General features: G+C 38.0%; 1 protein-coding gene across 1 annotated transcript in view; it reads right to left on the reverse strand.

Annotated features, from left to right (window-relative positions):
* LOC150108538 (tyrosine-protein phosphatase 69D-like) overlaps positions 1-22,376 on the reverse strand; it is a 655,365-nt gene that overhangs the window by 34,138 nt on the left and 598,851 nt on the right. Inside the window, exons 23-24 of the mRNA XM_090390483.1 lie at positions 15,108-15,184; positions 4,962-5,093 (exon numbers count right to left, since the gene is read on the reverse strand). Coding sequence (XP_090246609.1) covers positions 4,962-5,093; positions 15,108-15,184 — 209 coding nt within the window. The remainder of the gene's footprint in view (positions 1-4,961; positions 5,094-15,107; positions 15,185-22,376) is intronic.

Here is a 22,376-nt window from a genome sequence, read left to right on the forward strand (position 1 = left end):
TCTTTCCTCATACTCGACATTCCAGAGGTCAGAAACTACCTTAGTCAGTCGCCTTTGGACCCTTTCCAACATCTCCTCATCCTTCTGAAAACCAGGTGACCAAATCTGGGCACAATAGTCCATGTGTGGCCTAATCAAAGCCTTATACAATGGAACAAGAATCTCCCTACTTCTACACGTCAGTGTCCTCCTCATCATTCCCAGAAGTCTTTGTGTTGTCTTCACAATTTTGGCGATGTGACCCCTAAATTCCAGATCCCTATCCACCATCACTCCCAGATCTCCCATCTCCTCTACCTCCAACAATATATTCTTACCAAGCATAAATTCTGCATCCCATCTTTGTCTTCCAAACTTTAAAACCTTACATTTTGCAACATTGAACTCACACCCCCATTTGCTTGCCCAATCACTCAATTTATTCAAGTCTTCTTGCAAGGCCACAACATCTTCACTACTCTTTATGGTTCTTCCCAACTTTGCATCATCTGCAAACAACTGAATATCTCCATCCAAATCTTCGCCAATATCATTAATATACAAGTTAAATAGTAATGGCCCTAAAACAGATCCCTGAGGCACTCCACTAGTGACTTTCCTTTTCCTGGATATTGCACCCCCATACACAACTTGTTGATACCTATCAGATAGCCAGTCTCCAATCCAATGCACTAATCTAATATCCAACCCCATCTGCTCTAGTTTGACTGTCAACTTATCATGAGGCACTCTATCAAAAGCTTTTGCGAAATCCAAGTATATTACTGTGTATCCTTCTCCTCTGTCCAAGGAAGCAGTCACTTTATTGTAATAAGTAAGTAGATTACTAAAACACGACCTCCCTTTAGCAAATCCATGCTGTCCATCAAAGATTATACCATTGTTGTCAACCCAACTCTGGATTCTAGCTCTCACAAGCTTCTCCAACAACTTAACCACAACACCCGACACACAGATAGGCCTATAGTTTGATGCTTGAGTTCGATCACCTCCTTTATGAAGTGGCACAATCTTGCCCTCCTTCCACTCTTTAGGGACTTGACCAAGTGCAAGACTCGTATTAAAAAAATATGTCAAGGCAGGTGTCAACTCTCTGGCACATTCCTTCAGAATACGCGGTGATATATTATCAAGTCCCACAGCCTTATTTACATCTAGTTTACTCAACTCCCCAAACACCTCTTGCTCACTTACAGTCAGTCTCTCCTCCCAATCATCAACTGCTCTTAATCTCTCCATGAAGTCACATTCACAAGATTGAAAGATCTTTATGAACTGCTCATTAAGTATCTCCACCACACATTCTGCAACAGCTGTCTTTATACCATTTCCTCCAATCAATGTCATCCTTCCATAATCATTCTTTCTTTTGCTGGCTACATATCGAAAGAACTCCCTAGGATTCTTTTTAGCTTCATTAGCTAACTGCTGTTCATACCTCTCTTTAGCTACTCTCACCAACCAAGTCACTCTCCTTGCCTGGTCTTTGTAGAACTCATGAAATTGGTTACTTCCACTTCTCTTATGCTGCCTCCACAATGCCCTTTTTCTCTGTATTGCATGCTTAATCTCTTTATTCATCCATCTCACACCTAACTTATTTAACCTTCTCACCCGTGGTATACATTTAGACATTGCATCCACTAAATATTTTTTGAAAATCCCCCAAGCTGCATTGATCTCTTTTCCAGCTAACTCCTCATTCCATGCTACACCTGCAAGCTGTCTCCTGAGCTCTTCATAATCACCCCCCTTGTAGTTCCACATATACCCTTTTTTCACAGGGGTCCTTGCACTGCTGGCAACCACCCAAGTAATCACCTCATGGTCACTTTCACCAATTGGTGGATGATTTGATACCTCATTGATAATTACATCCTCCGATGAGATGACCAAATCCAAGACCCTTAATCCTCTTGTGCCCTCTGTTACATACTGTCTGAGGTAGTTATCCCTCAAAAACTCAAGAAACTCATTTTCTTTACTTCCAGTTGCTATCTCTTCATTCCAGTCTATATTGCCATAATTAAAATCACCCATAATGATCACCCTTTTCTTATTTGCTTGGCTTATTTGACTATACATTTCACTATCACCACCATCCACATTACCAGGTCTATAACAACATCCCACCAAGTATTTGATTCTATTCACCTCTATCTCACACCATCATATGCCATTTGTTGTGAAAATGATTTTTCATTATGCATTATCATCTTTCATTTGATTCTAATTGATTATTTACCTGTTCTTCTAAAAATGAGAATGACTAGTATGGTAAGGAAGGCAAAACTGAAATATGAGAGGAGATTGGCTCTAAGATCCAAAGAAAATCCAAGGGAATTTTTTAGCTATGTGGCCAGCAGGAGGAGAAATGACTGTGGAAGAATGATATTGTGGGATAAAAATGGGAAGAATGACTGATGCAGAGGACATAGTGGAATTGTTCAATGAACACTTTATTGGAGTATTTCATCCATATTTTAATACTAGAGGGATAGGGCAGGTTTGAGGTTTAGAGATACAGGAAGAGAGTGTGTTTCAAATACTGAGTACTCTGGATGTCAGTAAAGCTGTGGGACTGGATGGTATTTCACCATGAGTTTTGAGAGAATGTGCTAGGGAACTGACAGTGCCTTTGACCTGGCTTTTCAATGAAAGTCTGGCTGCAGGAAAGGTGCCCATGGAATGGAAGGAAGGTAAGATAGTGCCATTGCATAAGGATGGTAGCAGACTGGAAGTGTCTAATTATAGGCCAGTTTGTGTATCATCAGTAGTTGTTAAGATCTTAGAGTAAGTAGTGAGGGACTGTATACAACATTGGGCAGATGAGGGTAATGTTATCTGAGAGAGTCAGCATGGATTTGTGAAAGGACGCTCTTGTTTCAGCAATATGCTAGCCTTTTATAATGAAGTTACAAGAGCATTAGATGAGGGAAAGGCATATACTGCCATTTTCTTAGACTTAGCGAAGGCATTTGACAGGGTGCTACATGATAAGTTGATATTTAAGTTGCAGCACATGGGTCTGGATGTCAGATTGGCCAACTGGATTCAGGATTGGCTGTCCGATAGATATCAGAGAGTTGTGTATGGTGGGGCAGTTTCAAGGAGGCAGAGGGTTACAAGTGGGGGTTCCACAGGGCTCAATACTGGGACCTATATTGTTTAACCTTTATATCAATCAGTGACATTGTCAGTGGATTGCAAGGGGATATTCAGTTGTTTGCAGATAATGTGAAGCTGGGAAGGATTATTAGTAATAGTGCAGATGTGGGAGCCCTGCAAGAGGATTTGAATAAGCTAGATTGATAGGCAAATGAATGGGGTATCGGTTTAATGCAGCAAAATGTAAAGTCTTCAGGTTTGGGAAACATCGATGGGATGCTGCATACTCTATGGGAGAAGTTATACTGAAGGAAGTAGGGAAGACAAGAGACCTGGGGTTGATGATTGATAGAAACCTGAAATTTAGGTGACATATTGCAAAGGTGGTGAAGGTAACACAGAGGATTGCTGCAATAATGAGAACACTGACCTACGGAGATAAAATGGTTATCATTCCATTGTATAAGACTCTAATTAGACCACACTTAAGACTATTGTTCTCAGATTTGTTCACCAGGATTTGAAGGAGATAAATTAACTGTGGAAAGGGTACAAAGGCAGATAACAAAGATAGTTTCAGGACTGTACAATGTTGGTCATGAGGATCGGCTGAGGGAATGTGGGCTGCAGAGTTTGGTGGATAGAAGAAGGAGAGATGATATGATTGAGACTTTTAAACTGTTGAAAGGTGGTTACAGGGTTGGCACTGGGGAGTTCTTTCACTTGGTTGAACAGCGGGAAGGAGTGATGATAAGAGGCCATCCCTGGAAGTTACGAAAGGAAACCATGAGCAAGAGGGTGAGGAGTGGTTTCTTTTCATGGAGGGTGGTTGAACCTTGGAATGCATTGCCTGATGGTCATGAGAGTGAGAATGATCAATGAGTTTAAGGAGTGGTATGATAGACTTTGTGTTTCTTGGGGGGGGGGACCTCCCCTCGATGATTCTTGATAGACTTTGTGTTTCTTAGGAAGGACCTCCCATGATGAGTCTGTTGACTCCATGGAGGCCTTGATAATGATAATAATAATAAATCTCCTTTCTAATTTTTTTTTCTGAAAATACCTTTCCTGTACAGAATTATATAATCATATAAATGATTTCTTAAGTTCAGTAGTATCAAAAAATGAGACATATAACTCATGGATTTTATTATTTACTGGGAGTGTAAAGCAAACTACAGGGATTAAACATTCAGCATCCAAACATGGTCTATAGTTTTTCTCTAGTCAAAAGGGATTGGCATGCAAAATTTGGGTCAATAAGTTTGATGACACAAATTTTTATGTAGTAGACAAATAAATATTCAATCCTGTTTTTGAGTGCTATAAAAAAAAAAAAGGTGAAACTCTGAATGATTTCTAGTGATTAGAAGATGATGAATGTGATTCTAGATAGGGCTGTTTCATGTGTCCTAAATTTTGTACATTAAATGTTTTTTGTTTTTTTTTCATTATGTAATTCCTTTTAGTGGAACTATATCCAGGCCTAGCCTTTTTACCTCTATTACAGATAAGGCTGCCAAGGATATAGTTATATTTAAAGGAATTAAACATGCCTCATACAATGCAAATACTTCATTTGTTAAGTATTAATTTGTTTATTTAACATATCTGAAGTTTGATTTAGATAGGTTAAGGGTTTCTGTTTCTGCTAGGACTTTCGAATTCAGCATTAGGAAATTATAGATAGCTTCCCTTCTCCTCTATATTTCAGAAAATATTGTTTCTAAACATTTTTTCCAGTTTTTGGATAAGTGCCCAGATTACTTACTTGCTAATTAAGAAAATAATTACAGTTTTAATTATAGTTTTAATACAACACAGTAAATGGGATCTCTATAACAATATTTTACCTGCGTTTCTCCCAGTTCAGATAGCATAACTAAGGTAGCCACATTTTGATCCTTCAGCATCCTCCAGAATTCTGTAAAAGTGCATTCAAGAGGATCCTGAGTAACAATAAATGACAAAGACCGATCGTAGCCCTACAAGAAAATTAAGAAAATAAACTAAATACAATTAACATGGTGAACACCAGACAAGTAAAATATTCTTTATTTCAAACATGTAAGTGATGAAAGTAGCTCCAATTTATCATGACAAAAAAAAAGTTTTTCTCTGTTGCTTCTGTACATGAAAGTTTAGAAACACCTATAGCACATTTAGTACTGTGAATGAGTTAAATAACCCTTAGTTCATCACTACACTGTACAGGTGTGATAATCTGAGAGATTGAAGATAGACCTTTTTCAAGTCACTTCATGCATACAAAAAGCAAAATGGCAATCTTTCACTGGATGATGCAAATTATCTGTGACATTCACAAACATCTAGGGATGGATTCAATCCCAGAACTTTTTGGTTGAGAGTGGAGATACTATCCACTTGGCTAATAGGCCAATAGTATTGGAAAATGAGATTTTTTTTTTATGTTTTAATGCTCCAAACATTGTTGCCCATTTAAAGTAGCTATAACTTTTTTTTTTCTTTTTTTGTGATTTTTTTGAGTTTTTCTGAATGCTGCAGAAACATCAACTCAAATAATTTGAGGATGAAATACTACACACTACAATAGGCACAATCATAATGTATACCAAAAGCAAATTTTCAACTGTTGCTATGCAGAGAGAATTGGCAACATGGTAACTGAAGGACAGCAACTGTTCACACAGATTGGCATTTTGTTGCTTTCAGGAATCAAGATCAATTGGTGGTAGAATATGTACGGGGGGGACCCTGAACAGTTTAGAACAAGGAAAGCATCAAGAGTGTGAATGCGTGTGAGAAATTCCAGAAATTCTGGTAGACAGGCTTATACATTGGTTACTCATAACTATTATTTTTCAGGAAATAACATATACTAAAATAGTAATCATAATAACTTTCATTAATACTTTCCTATATTTGGCAATGTTACATTGTCATCATCAGAGATCACAAAAACATTGATATGCAAGCAGGCACTACCACTGGGCAAACAAAGTTGATGAAAAGCAACCAAAGTTGGGCCTAGAGTCCTAAATGGTCACCCCTAGTGGGCTATATTTGGTGGTCTAACTATTGGGCTGAAGATCTGAGTGCTTTCCAAATTTGGGGCAGTCTCATGCATCTAAATTTGCTGAGGTTTGGAAAGTTCCTCAGGGTTGAGGCAGATTTGAGGAATAGCCTCTCATATTTGTATGAGAAATGTCAAGGTGCTATTGTCCTTGCGATTTCCAAAGCTTTCAACCATGTGTGGCATTGAGGCCTACTGAACATACTAACATCCTTTGGTCTCCCTGCCACCCTCTGTAATCTATAGACAGAGCTTTCTCTCTGGTCGTTCTTTGCAAGTCATGGTAGACGGCTCCCTCTCTTTGAGCTTCACCACCAATGCTGGAGTGTCTCAATGCTCTGTCCAAACCCCTTTCTCTTGTACATAAATGACCTACTCACAATAACCACTAATCTCATCCACAGCTTTGCAGATGATAGTATTCTCCACTCATCTTACTCATTTGACAAACCATGCAGTACTTTGACATCTCAGGCTACAAGATCATCTACGACTAGTGCCTTAAACATTGATCTACATACTCTACTCCAGTGGGGTGAGGACAACCTTGTTATGTTCAATGCAACCAAAATACAGTCTTGCCTTTTCTCATGCAAAAAGAGATCCCAGCTCACCTGCCAATATACAAATCACCAGACAAGATCAGATCTCTTTTCTTGGAATAATATTTACTTTCAGTCTTTCCTAGCATAAACACATCACATCAATAGCATCCTCATCTCAGAAACCTGGCATTATCTTTCATTCAAGAGCCTATTTCACACCCAACCAACTCTTCACTATATAAATCCATCCATGTTTAGAATACTGCTCACATATTTGAGGTGGTGCACCTAAAACTTCCCTTAAAATCCTTGATGTCATTTCATTCAGAGGCATGCAATTAGGCTCACAGATGATCCCTCTCTCTCTCTCTCTCACAGATTCACTTATCCTCTATCTCACAGGTGCAGTATTTCAGCATTGTATCTGATGGAGCCTGAGTAGCTCAGTAAAAGTGGTGTTTGCACTCTACGGCACTTGCCCGCATGAAGAAAGACATAAGTTTGAGTCTAGTCACCAACTGGAGGAACATTTTGCCAGCTGGTTGGCTGAGTAGTTAGCATATCCGCTCTCCAGCCAAAAGGCTGCGGGTTTGAATCCCACCATGGGAATGGATGTTTGTGATTGTCTGTGAAATTACTAGTGGTGGTGGGCTGTAGATGGTGTTGGTGTAGATGATGATGATGGTGGTTGCGGTTCGTTGGTGGAGACAGAGGTGTAGAGTAGACGCCCTTCCTCAATGAGTCCTTGGACTTCCTGGAGGCATCATGTAAACTAATAATTAAATATTCAAATATTTGTGCCAGCCTGGTTGGCTGAATGGTTAGCATATCCGCTCTCTGGCCAAAGGCTGTGGGTTCGAATCTCACCATGGGCATGGATGTTTGTGATTGTCTGTGGAAATACTAGTGACGGTGGCAGGTGGTAGATGGCATTGGTGTAGTTGGCGGATTGAGTGTGTGTGGAGACAGAGATGTGTAGAGTAGGTGTACTCTCTCGATGAGTCTTTGGACTCCCTGAAGGTGTCACATAATAATAATAATCCATTCTACAGATACTTCCATGGTCACTGCTCCAGTAAAATGGAAACCATCATTCCTCCACTCTTTATTGTACCTGTTAATACAAGAGATGCAAGTGTCCACCACCCCCTTTACTGTGTAACTGCAAACACACTGAACTTGACATCCTCTTTTATCCAATCCATCTCTTCTCTAGAACAGTCTTTCTCAAGAATTATTCTCAAACAACTACAACCCTTCAAAAAAAAAAAAAAAATCAATACACTTCGATCTCAGTCTTCACCTGTACCCTATATTCAGCACTAATGTGCCTATACTATAGCTCCCTTGACCTTCTGTGTATGGGATTAATAATAATAATAATAATAATAATAAAACTGTCTAGCTACACTACATAGATGATGTGTTCTCCATTTGGCCACATGGCCTGGATATACTCAACACTTACCTTAGAAAAGGAAAACAACAACAGTCTCCCATTTCTGTACATGCTGATTGCATGCCAGCATGATGCATTTCTGGCATTCTCCATTTACAGAAAACCCACAGATATTGTAGACACACTCACTAGCAGTCATCCTCTCCAACCCCAGAATATGGGATTATAAAAATCCTATATAACCAGGCAAAATTAATCAGTTCTGATAGCAGTGCCCTAACTACAGAACTTGACCATACTCTCAAAACTTTCTTAGCCAATGGCTAAAATCCCTGAAAAATCCAAAAAATATCAAAACTATGTAACTGCAACCTCCTTCCCTCTCGCCTTCAGAGCAGAGATTACTCAAAATCTATTGCCATTCCATATATCCAAGAGACATACACAAAATTAACAAAAATCCTAAGAAAATACAACCTTATAACCACTTACAGACCATATAAAAAATTGGCATCCCTTATCCACTCCATCAAAGACCAGCCATATTCCCTAAATCAACCAGGTACTTTGAAGTTGCAAATTGTCCTACTATGGCCAAACAGGCAGGACAGCCAATATCAGAATTTCTGAACACAAGGACTACATCTGGTTCCACCATTACAGCCACTCAGGACTTGCTAACCATGTTTTGGACACCCACCACAGGATACACTAGAAGAAGGCCACTCTATTAACCCACAGCAAATACAAATATGAGAAGTTATTCCTGGAATCTGCCTCAGTCTTAAGAAACTTTCCAAACCTCGACAAATTTGGATACATGACTTCCTCAAATTTGGAAAGCACTCATCCTCAGATCTTCAGCCCATTGGCCAAGATTACCCAATCTAGCCCATTAAGGGGCATCATTTAGGACTCCAGGTTGCCTTTCTTCAGCCTCATTTGCCTAGTGTTAATACCTGCAAGTATATATCATTATGTTTGTGATCCCTGATGATGGCAATGTAATGTTGCTGAAATATAGGAAAGAATTAATTAAAGTTATTATAATTAATATTTTAATATACATTGTTATTTCCTGACAAATAAGAGTGAAGTTCCAGAAACATCAGTAAAAAGATGTTTTGCTCAGCTAGGGATCTCAATAGCATCCTTGAATCACATATTTCATACTCACTTGCATCTTTATCTTTAGAATATATAGATGGTTCAAGAATTAAGACTTCAAGATGCAGAAATACATCTCACCTATGGATATGGGCTCTTAAATCTTGATGATGAAATTGAACATTTTTCATCATAAATAATGATCATGATGGAAAAAGCTCATTGTGAATTAAATAGTTTTATTAATGGGTAAATTTAGGATCAAAGATAAATAACTAGGAGGAGACCTCTACATAGCATTCAAGGAATAGCTTCTGACCTAATGTCCATTCCTTGCCTTCTGTACACCCCACTAATAAATATCCACCTGAATAATGAATGAGCAAGTGCTTGCAATATGGGATTTAGGTGATGAAATTATATTCTTATTCACTTAAACTAAAACAAAATTATGGTACAACATTATGGAATTTCATGCTGCTTGGGCACTGTCCAGTTAAACAAGGCCCCTGCTAACTTCATTGGGAAACCAGGATGAAAAGAGAAAAGTCAGCTACAGGAACAATCTCCAAACTATCATTAGAAGAGTTCAAGATTAACAGCATCAATGGAAAAGAAGTTGAACTAGCAGAAATATCAGCTTGATATAACTGGTACCAAAATAAAGAAGAAAAAAGCTAGTAAGATTCTTTCAAATAACAAATACAATACATCATAATGTCATATTATTGTTAATAATATTAACACAGCTATCATTATCTTCCTGATCCACATGAGTGAGTCACAAGACTCATTGCAGAAGGTCAACACTAGTCAATACAAAGTCTATCATACGAATTCCCAAACTCATCCACCATTTGAATTTCCCTCCCTACCCCTTCAGGTAATTATTATTATTATTATTACAGGTGACACCAAGGAGTCCTTACACTCATTGAGGAAGACCCTAAACATCATGTCCATCATAACTATTCGACATTCACACAGTATCTATCATACTTTGCCTTGAACTCATTCACTGTCATAGCACCCACAACAGACTCTGGCAGCTTATTCCACTCATTCACCACTCTAAAAGTAAAAAACCTAGCTCTAACACCCTTACTAACCACACTCTTGTCCAGCTTCCATGGATGGCCCCTAGTCCTCATACCACCAGTCCTGTTCTCAAAAATATCCTCTGAATTAATCCTATAGAAATCCTTTAGTAATTTGAATGTCTCAATCATATCCCCCCTTTTCTGCCTATCAACCAATTTCTGCAACCCACAAATCTTCAACCTGTTCTCATAAAGTTCATTCCATAGACCTGCTATCATCTTGGTCACTCACCTCTGGATCCTCTCCACCTCCTCCCCATCTAGAAGAAACCCAGGTGACCAAATCTGGGCACAGTAGTCGAGATGGGGTTTTATCAAGGCTCAATATAGAGGAACAATAACTTGCTTGTCTCTGCTCGTCAATGTATTTTTTTTAGCAGCCAAGTGATTTGATGAGCTGATTTGCAATGTGCCCCCTAAACTTCAACTCCCTATCCACCAATACTCCAGGAGATTGATGAGGCCAGGGATTTGGGAGTGTTGGTGGATAGGGAGTTGAAGTTTAGGGGACACATTGCAAATCAGCTCATCAAATCACTTGGCTGCTAAAAAAAATACATTGACGAGCAGAGACAAGCAAGTTATTGTTCCTCTATATTGAGCCTTGATAAAACCCCGTCTTGACTACTGTGCCCAGATTTGGTCACCTGGGTTTCTTCTAGATGGGGAGGAGGTGGAGAGGATCCAGAGGTGAGCAGCAGTATGCCACCAATGTGGCATACTGCTGCTAATCTTTTCACCCCAAAATGCATAACCTTACATTTTGCCACATTAAATTGACATCCATTCTTCTTAGCCCAGTCCTCCAATCTATCCAAATCATCCAGCAAAATTCTGACATCATCTGCATTCACTATTGCCCTACTCAACTTTGCATCATCAGCAAACAAATAAACAGTTCCTCTCAGATCCTTTTCTATCTCATTAATGAACAAATTAAACAGCAGTGGTCCAAGGACAGAACCCTGCAGCACACCAATAGTCATAGACCGTCTTTTGGACTCTACTCCTGAGTAAACTACTCTCTGATATCTCTCCATCAACCACCCTCCTATCCATCCCACCAGAGTTTCCCATTTCCACCACAACTGGAGAGTGGTGGAAATGGGAAAGGAACCAATGCTGGTGAGTGAGCAGGAAGTATATGAGAAATTAAATAAACTTGATGTCAACAAGGCCATTGGACTTGATGGTATATCACCACGTCTTGAAGGGAATATTCTAGGGAGTTAACAACAGCTTCAACTTACATTTTTAATATGAGTCTTAGATTAGCCCAAGTTCCAAAGGAGTGGAAAGCTGGAAAAAATTGTTCCACTTCATAAAGGGATGATAAGACTAAGGTTTCGAATTATAGATCAATCAGCTTGTCTGCAGTTGTGGTCAAGGTGTTGGAGAAGTTAGTGAGGACAATGATTCAGAAGTGGGTTGATAGCAACAGCAGAATTCTCTTTAATGCACAACATGGGTTTACTAAAGGAAGATAGTGTTTTAGCAATCTGCATTGAACATTGAACAAGGAGGATGCATATACAGTAGCATATTTAGATTTTGAAAAGGATTTCAATAGATCACCACGACAAGTTAGTAGTTAAATTGGAACAGATGAGGTCGAGTAATCCAATAAGGATTACTCGACCTCATCTGGATCAATTTTATCAAGAGTAATCCAGAAAAAGGCTTAAAAGCCAATGAGTAATTGGCTTTTAAGACTTTTTCCAATGTCATTTACATCTGAAAAAGGAATGAACCTGAATAATCTGGCTTGGCTAATCATGCTACCTCTACTAAGCACAGAGTTTTTGAGGAAGAAAATTAACTTCTACACAACAGCAGATTCCATATGGAACTTCTGTATAAAGAAAGTCTTGAGATACCTCTACAGACTGCAAATCTGAACAGATCTCATGGCCTTCAGTTATTCCCTATCCCCTCCAACAATGGGAAATAACAATGGGAAATATCACTCTTCTAACAATTTCTATGTCTTGCATACATTTATATGTTGTTGTTATTGTTTTTTTTTTTTTTAATTCAGAATTTTATTTACTGTTTATTGGCTTACTTGAGCTGTGATAGCACTTTTTAAAATTCTTCTTTTACTTGTATTTTAATTGCATTACATTACTGAATTGGCCAAGATGACGTCAATACTAAGGTAAAAATTTTACATATATTAAATATTATTCATAAGTTTTCCATCTCTTATTTTTTGCATGCACTCTAGTTGCTATATGCTCTATGCCACACCTTGCTTTCTCTCCATACTCTGACCAGTCTCATATCTGTATCTCTCATTTTGTCCTACCATAACACATTCTCTCTCTCTCTCTCTCTCTCTCTTTTTCTGACCTTTGTACCCATGTTTCTGCAGCCATTTCACATAGCTCTCATATTCAGTCTCTCTTTCTCTCTGATCTTTTTTATACTTACTTTGTATAAAAAATGTTGTTTAAGGAAGTTAACAACATAGACTACATAACAACTAAAAATACTTAATTATTACTTCCTATATTTTGCCAAAGTTTAAATTAGCATTTTCAGGGATTAATACTCTGGTATTAAACATGTGCATGCAGGAACACTTTGGTAACAAAAATGGAACAGGAGAGATAGAGAAAGACCTAAAGTCCTATAATTATGCCTATTGGCTTTGGTTGGGTGCTCTTGGCTGTTGTGCTGACTATCTGCCGATGAGGAAAACTGGAGCATTTAATCTCTAGTTGCACTGTTTTATAAATTTTATAATACTAAACACCACTGCTTATGTCGGCCAAATTATGCAGCTATCCAAAGAATATTATGTTTGTGGTGTGCTTGTGCCACCCAGCACAATGATTTGGCTGAATGTTTGTCATAGATAGGTAACTTGGCTTCTTAGAAATCTGATGCTGCTTATGATTGGGTGGTTACTGCTATCTGAATTGTATCTATGGCTGTAAATTGTATGTATTCTTCTGACCTGTTTGCTTATTTTTGTGAGATGAAAACTCTGAGTTTCTAGGAGAAAAAAACTCTGCCACCTGATATGAAATTGGCTAACAGACCTTCAGTTGAAAAATCCTGATAAAGATTCTTTGTGTCCTAGATGGATTTGAATCCAGGGCTTTCCAACCAAGGGTTTCATCTGTACCAACTTGGCGATGAGGGTTGCCCATCATGAGATTGGTTTGGTTGAGTGGAAAAACAAAAAGGCAGATGAGGTGGGAAACCATCTTACACTACATGCTACCCAAAAGACCTCCCTTTTACCAATTTATTTTTACTCCTTCATCTCATATAATCAGTCTTCACATGAGATATGCATTTTTTATTAGTACTTCTACATATGCAATGTTCATTTATAAATTTTTTAACATCCAAAAACACTCAACTAAAGATTAGTTATACAAGGGCGTGCTGAAAAGTTGTGCTAATCACTATGAAGGACTTACACATTATTCTATATATTCTCCACAAAGTGTTATACACTTGTTACAACACTGCTGCATCATTTGTAATCCTCTGAGAAAAAACTCGTTGCAAAACCAGACCTCAGCTGCAGATATGACTTCATCATCTATGGTAAATTTTGTTCCTTTCAAGTGTTTCTTTAAATTTGGGAATAGGAAATAGTCAGATGGTGCCAGGTCTGGCAAATAGAGTGGGTGAGGCAGATATCGAAAGCCCAAATTGTGTATTGTCTGTTGGTTTCATAAGCAGTGTGAGTAGATGCATTGTCCTGCAAAAGCAATATGCCTCTGCTCAGTTTCCTGCAGCATTTTTCCTTCAATTCCTTCAGAGCTACTGAATAAATTGCTGCTGTAACAATTTCACCTTTATTGAGGTACCTGGTGGTAAGGATTACACCATCCTATCCCAAAAAACAATGGCAAGAATCTTCCCTGCTGACTTTGGGTTCAGAACTTCTTTGGCCATGGAGAATCTTTGTGTCTCCACCCACTCCATTGACTATTGTTTAGTCTCTGGGTCATAGTGATGAAGCCATGTTTCATCAACAGTTACAATACGTGTTCCATTATTAATTATTATGCCACAGGTAGTACCTCTAAAGATTCAAGTTACAATATGAGCCAAAAAATTTGTACCTGATTTCTCAACATGACCCAAAATCCCTTGAGATGACAGCACATGTTCTCTTTTTTGGTCAACATTCAAACATTTGGGGGACCCACTTCGCTGGGAGCTTCTCCATGTCCAGATGTTGGTGGATAATGACCCTAACTCCTTCCCTGGATATTCCCAGAGTTTTGGAATTCTTGCAATTCTTTGCAATAGTTTTGGCTGATAATCGTCTATCATTAATGTCATGCATTGCATCAATGTTTTCAGGTGTGATTGCTGTGGAAGGTCTTCCTGAAACAGGGTATCTGTTGTCTCAGGATGTCCAGTTTTAAACTTAGCCACCCATCTGGCAACTGCTAGATATGTTGAGCCACAGTTCCCTAAAGCCTCACACAAAGTTTGGTGAATCTCAGTTGTGCACTTTTCTTGCAGCATGAAAAACTTGATGATGGCCCACACCTCTGTGTCTTTGAATTCTTCAAAACCTCTGACATGTCTTCTTATATATATCCTAAAAGAAAAGAACAAACTATTACAATTTGATGAAATATGGGGGTTAAAAAGTTTCAAGATATGTTCTTTCTTGTGGTTATATCAGTTGCTTTAATATCATTTTTGTTCTAGGTGTTTATCAGAACTCTTCAGCCTCCCCCCCCTTGTAATTACCATTTATCTGCTGACCAATTACAGAATTAAGTCAGAGAGTAGAAAAGTTTCTGAATAATTACCTGAATGAAAGAGGCATTAATATAAGATGAATGATCTTGCGAGAGTGATGGAGGTAGAATAACTCTGTTGATATCATCTGTGAAAGAAAAAAAGTGTGAGAAAGCAAACACTGATAAAATGATCTCAAAAGATTACTGAAAATTTTAACTAAAAAAAAAAAAAATGAAAAGTCACTTTAAAGTCACACATTTACATTAATCAAGATACACAGCTGAGGAAAATTATTAAACATGTACAATACCTGACTGAAGCATGGCAAGTATTCAACTTAGTAGGAATACTGTTCACCAGTCATCTGATTAACTACACATCAGAATTAAATCACACACATCAAAGCTATATTACTGCATTCTCTCTTCCACCATTTTTATAACCACATAAGCATGATCAAAATTTTAACATTTTATTTTTAATATTGATCTCACACAATGCGGGAAATGGGATGTTACAAGACCCCCACAATAGTGCTATGTGTGGATAAGTGATTGCTCAAAAGAGATGCAGACAGTAGTAACTGAATGAACATATGCACTGTAAGTTCTGCAGCAAGATAAGTTAATCTTATATTTATTACGTGATTTTTTGATTGAGTGTTGATGTGTGATATTTGTGCTTGGTATGCAATGTTTGGTTAAATTTTTCTAGAATGTATTATTTTAATTCCTTGTTTAGTTCTCAGGGACAAAATAGTAGTGAAAGAGAGATCGCTGTGTGGATCAGTGTAGAAGACAAATAAAGTGAATAGTGTGGATTTTTTGAGAATGTATGGTGCTGTGAGTGTATGAATACATTAGAATAAGAGTGCTAAAGAATATAAAGTCTATATAAAGTATGAATTGGGCCAGGGAGGACACAGTGTAAGAATGATAGTGGAGAGAAAGAAGTAGTGAATGACTCAAGAATAGCACTATATGAAGATTCTATCATAAAAGGTGTGGTGGATGAGAGGGTACACAAGGTATGTTTTCCAGGAGGAAGAATGAAGAGAGTGAATGAGACTCTCTCTTCATTCAAGAGAGTGAATGAGACATAAGAAGCAGGTGTGTGCTAAGGAGTTAGTAGTTGTGGTTGGGACAAATGATTTGGCTGGGCATAGGAAGAAATTGAGATTTAATATCAGCAGATTATTAACCACACTACCGGCCAAGATGCCTATAGACGTCAAGTTTATAATGGATGCAACGTGCATATTAAAATTATAATATCATTGATATTATAATTTTAATTGAAATATATGATGGATACAAAGCATATGATGATGCGTATTTGATCCACAGTGGCCGGTGAAGTGGTTAAGGATAGTGAAGGACAACAGTGTGGTAGGAATGATAGTTTGTGTGTTACTCAGGAATGACAATGATGAGTTGTGGTGGTGAGTGCAGATTTTGAATGGAATGTTAGTGGAAATGTGCAAAGAGAAAGGAGTGCAGTTTGTGAACAAATGGGACAAGTTTAAGGAAGGAACTGTATAAGAGTGATGGACTGCATCTTAATGGTTTTAGAGTGAGTCATTTGGGAAGGAAGTGTAATGCATGATGCAAACAAGGTATCAGTGGAAGTCAAATATTATGTGAATGTGAAGACGAGTCGACTAGGTGAGACTGATGTGGTTGTGAATGGAGAAGAGAATGTGAGAGCAGGAAAGCAAGTTGGACAGGAAAACAAGGTAGGCCAGGGGAGGGGGCATAGTGTAAGGAGAGTGGATGGTCAACAGAGGAATGGAATGGTAGGAATACATGGGCAGTTGAGTCAGGGAAGCTATGCAAAGCAGAAGATGAGCAGACAGGAGCAGGTGAGAAGAACTCATGGAGGACAGCATGAGTGGGACTAGTTATAGACCAAGAAATGAATTGTTATGTTTATTTACAAAAATGCCAGAAGTGTCAGAAACAAGGGAGACAAAATTGCTGCATTGATTGAGTTTAGTGTCTGAAAATAGTTGGAATAAGTAAAACATGGTTGGATAAGAATGGCATCTTGACAGGAAAAGATGTGGAGGGATATGGTGTTTTTCATAAAGATAGGAAAGGCAAGAAGGGAGGGGGGGGTGCTGCTGATGATAGCAGTAGAATTATGTCTGCATAAGGTTCAGATACAAGGAGAAAAAATTGGTGGTGGTTTAGAAGCAGTATGGTGTAATGTTGGTAGAATGAGATATTTGGTGGGGTATTGCTACAGGCCAGGGAATGTAGAAGGTGGAGACAAGGAAATGTATAGGCAACTTGGCTTAGTTAGCAGCAAAGTGTGATCATTATGAGTGATTTTAACTATGGCAATAGTGATTGGAATGAAGAGATAGCATCACAGAATAAGGAAAATGAATTTCTTGAGTTCCTAAGGGATAGCAATCTTAGGCAGTATATAATGGAGGGCACATGAGGGTTTAGTGTCTTAGATCTGGTTATATCATCAGAGGATGTGATCGTGAATATAGTGTGTAATCATCCCCTTGTTGGGGAGAATGACCATGAAGTTATCACTTGGGTTGCAGCCAGTCACATTAGAACTTCTATAAAGAAGGGATATATGTGGAACAACAAAGCTGATGATTATGGAAAGCTAAGGAGACAACTGGAGCTATAGTGTTTAAAGAGGAGGAGTTGAGCAGGACATAAATGCTGCATGGACATTAATCAAGAACTATTTAACAGCAGCAATGTGTAGTAATTATTTAATGATCAGTTTGTCAGTGTATTTTATACTCATAAAGGAAACATCAGGAGAAGCTGGAGTATAGAGGATATAGCAGAGGTAGGACTGAATGGTCAATGAACAGAGGTGAAAAAGCAAAACGAGTTAGGAGTAAAATGGATGAATGAAGAGATTAAGTGTGAAATCTAGAAGGAAAAGGTACTATGGAGGCAATACAAGATGAATGTTGGTAATGATCAATTACATGAAGAGAACAAACAGCAGGCCAGGAAGGCAACTCGGTTGGTAAAGGCAGCAAAAGTAGAATATGAGAAGAAATTAGTCAATCAAGCTAAGAAAAATCCTAGTGAGTTCTTTCGATATGTGGCAAGTAGAAGGAAAAATGACTATAGGAGGATGATGCCAATTGATGACACTGGCAGATTGGTAAGCAGTGCAGAGGATATAGTTGAATTATATAATGATCAGTTTATCAGTGTATTTCATACTCATGAAGGAAACATTAGGGGAAGTTGGAGTATAGAGGATATAGTAGAGGAGGGATTGATGGTCAATGAACAGGAAATATATGAGAAATTAAGTAAACTTGATGTTAATAAGACAAAAGGATTTGGCAGTATATCACCACATGTTCTGAAGGAATGCCCTATGGAATAAATGGCATTACTGACACAACCATTTAATGCAAGTCTTACAACAGGGTTAGTTCCAAAAGGAATAGAAGGCAGAAAAATGAATTCCACTTCACAAAGAAGGAATAAGACTATGCGTACAAATTATAGTCAATTTGTGTGTCTCAGGTTGTTGTTAAGGTATTAATAAGTTGGTGAAGACTAGGATTCAGAAGTGGGTTGATAATAGTAGTATTCTTTATGATGGTCAGCATAGATTTGTTGGGGGAAGAGGAGGTCATGTTTCAGCAATCTGCTTACATATTACAACAAGCTGATAAATTCACTCAATGCATATACACTGATACCTGTTTTGAGACTATTATTGTTACCTTATGTGTTAATAACACTGGGACTGTCTGAAATGGAGATGTACAGCTCTTTGCCAATGATGCAAAGTTGAGAAGTGTGATGAGAAGTAAAGCAGATGTTGTGGCCTTGCAGGAGGATCTGAATAGACTAAGTGAATGGTAAGATGACTGGAGCTATCAATTTAATGTTGCAAAGTGCAAGATCTCGAAATTTGTTAGGCAAGTTTGGAATGCAGGGTATATAATAAATAGAGAAATTTTGAAGGAAGTGGAAGAGATTAGAGAGATCTGGGAGAGATAAAGGACAGAGGCTTGAAGTTTTGGGGACAACATTGCTAAAATTGTAGGAACATCCTAATGGATTATTGCAATAATGAGGAGAACATTGACATGCAGAAGCAAAGAAGTTATGGTTCCCTTGTATGCTGGTGAACAAAAGCTAAGGAAGAACTGCATTTTTATTTATATACGAAAATATTTTCATGACTACAGCCAAATGTGGACATAATTTTATTGCCAGTATATTAATGAATTGTATTACACAAAAAATGTGTTACAAATTTCATATAAATTAAATTGCAATATGTTTTTGGCAAAAGTTTCAAATTTCCTAAGAATGTAATTAAGGAATTTATGCACAGTGCTTACAGAAAACTATGTGAAGAGACATTTCAGTATGGAATATATCTGCCCCAAACATCATATCACAATTAGAACCAAGTGATTCAGAAGTTCTTGTGGCAACCTGGCCGATTCCTCCTTCAGAGCAAGGATGAGGTCTGCCTTGTTTGTTTTCTGGAGGGGAATTTTGAGCAGCAATTCTCCCTCTTGTGTCCCAAATATTCTTATGGGGTTGAGATCTGGGGAGTGTGCTAGCCACTCGATTCGATTAATATCCTCAGTCTCCAGAAGTATTTCTACTGCTCATGTACAGTGTGGTGTGGCGCTGTCATTCATAAAAATAAATTCTTCACCTACGGAATCACAGAAATATTGAACATGAAGTTGAAGAACTTCGGAAATATCATTCATCAATTATAGTCCCTTTTACCAGCACTTTGAGTTCGGTACATCCATTAAGCATAATACTTCTCCACACCATGATCCCAGAACTGCCATGTCTGTCCCTTTCAAGAACATTCTTTTGGTGATAATGAGTACCACTTTCACGGCAGATCAGGTGTCAGCTAGAATTGGAGGACGGACTGAAACAACTCTCATCTGTAAGGAGTACATTAGTCCATTGGGTCTTGTCCAATTTTTATGATTACAAAGCCACCCAAAACATGCTTTGCGATGAGCTGTGGATAAAGGAACACAGACTACAGGCCTAACTGTCATAGATCTTGCCATAGTTTGTCAAGATATCCATGTAACTGTGCTTTAATGAAGCTGACTTGGAAATTGACCTGCAATGGTGTGTCAATTACATTTTGCTGTTATAACCAAAAATCTGTCTTCATACTCCATGATAGAGTGAGGGTGACCTCTTAGCAAATGTCTTGAACACATTCCATTGGTTTGAAACTCAGCCTAGAGCCTGGATGCAATGCTATGTGAGATTTCAAACTCTCTGGCAATGTCAGTAATTCTCCAGCCTTCTTCAAACTTTGCTATAATTCTTCCCTGCATAAAATAATCTAAATGATGTCTTTGAGACATTACAGTATATCTAAGTTTGCAGCTTTATTCCTTATCCTGTTGAGTGCTACCATGTGACCCCTCTACATGCGATTTGAAAATTTGAATGTATATTCACTTTCTACTCGAAGTCATTAGTTACACAAATTACCACAAGCTGATTCATCTGAATTTGGTTGTGATCTTCAAAAATAGTGTTTGTCCTTAGGTTTTTTTGAACACCAGTGTATATGGCTTTGATCAGGCCACATATGGACTACTGTGCACATATTTGGTCACCTGGTTTTCAGGGAAATAAGGATGCATTGAAGAAGGTCAGAGTAGGTTTACTAAGTTAGTGTCAGGCCTATGGAATGTCAGATATATGAGAAGAGATTGAGCAGAATACTCCTGAGGGAATAAACTTATAGAGCTTTGTGAATAGAAAAAGAAGAGGGGGGGGGATATGATTGAGACATATAAGTTGTTGAGCAGTTGTTACCATATTAATGTGGAGAAGAGACACAGTAGAACTAGAGGCCATCCATGGAAGTTGTATAAGGAGGAAGTGAGCAAGGGGAGTGAGAAGCAGGTTCTTTGCATGGAGAGTGATTGGTGAGTGTAATGCATTTGTTTGAAAGTGTGGTAACTGTGAATGGGTTCAAGGAATGGCTTGATGATCTTTTGGCATGAGAGAGAGTATAGACTTTCTGTAATGAGTCCTTTGACCCTTGAGTCAGATATTAATGTACTTATTAATATCTGATGACATGGAGGTCAGATATTAATAATAATAATAAACATTCTTAAATAAGTATTAAGTCAGTGGCCAGCAGTAAGGAAATGTTGTGTCAAAGGTTATGTAGGCAGCCACTTCGTAGGCCACCTCTAAAGCATTACAATAACACAAAGCAGCATGGCACTGGGCAGGGGCAAAGTACATTAAAAAAAAATCACGTTTTCAGTTAAATTCTCAGATTTTGTAAAACGTTGGGTATAACGTACCTTAAGTTAATATCAAAAGTTATTGCAATAAACAGATTTAAGAAAAATACAGATTATCCATGTTATAAATGCAAATCAATAAGCAGCACAAAATACACACATATCTGTTCAGTTTGGAGCTGTTCACAGATAATAATTATCTGTTCACTGATGATGATGATGATGATAATAATAATAATAAAAGATGGGGATTGTACTCATTGGGAAAAACAACATGGGGGATGGCTATTCCAGAGTATTGCTGGAAGAAACATAACATCTAGAATAGGAGAAAATGCAGACTACCATTATAATATTAGCACACCCCACTGATAGTGGTTAGCTACACTTGCATCTGATCTGAAACTAAGTGAATCTAATTATGATTTTGGATAATGAATAAACACTATGCACAGATAAGCCTTTGTTATTTGGTATACCTAGACTCAACTGCTTCTGGAAGCATCACCAGACTTCAACTGACATGTAAGTGATAACTGGTTTATGTGGCTGAAGGGGAGATGGATGGATGATGGACAATTGCGCCATGCCTGAGATTAGGTGGCTAATTTTCTTGGGCCCAGAAACAAACAAAAAATCATTTTTTCACAGACCTAGTAAAGATTTTCTTTCCATAGGGACTTGGAACAATATGATACTGAACCAAGATTGTTTTCCGTGATGTACTCAATGAAGAATTTCAGAGGTACAAGCTGGAGATTCTTGCTATGCAGGAAGTAAAATGAACAGGAAAAGGTAACAATCAGAAGAATAGCACTCGATTCATAAACTCGAGATATAAGGGCAGCAAAAATCAGCAAGTTTAGGACTGTTAATTAAATAGAAATGTTAGTAATTCTCTTCCTGGGTATAAATTAATTCTCTTAATTAATAAATTAAGTCTAAATAAATTCTCTTCTTGGGTATTAATGGAAGGCTTCTAACTGCTAAATTTAAAATTTGGATCAAAGCGTTGTTAGCTATTAAGTTTCCACTGAGGACTCACAATATGGACATATAAACAGAGTTT

Source organism: Typopeltis vanoorti, chromosome 3 (genome assembly GCF_054136105.1).
Source record: "Typopeltis vanoorti isolate ZY-2024b chromosome 3, IOZ_Tvanoo_1.0, whole genome shotgun sequence".
NCBI lineage: Eukaryota > Metazoa > Arthropoda > Arachnida > Uropygi > Thelyphonidae > Typopeltis > Typopeltis vanoorti.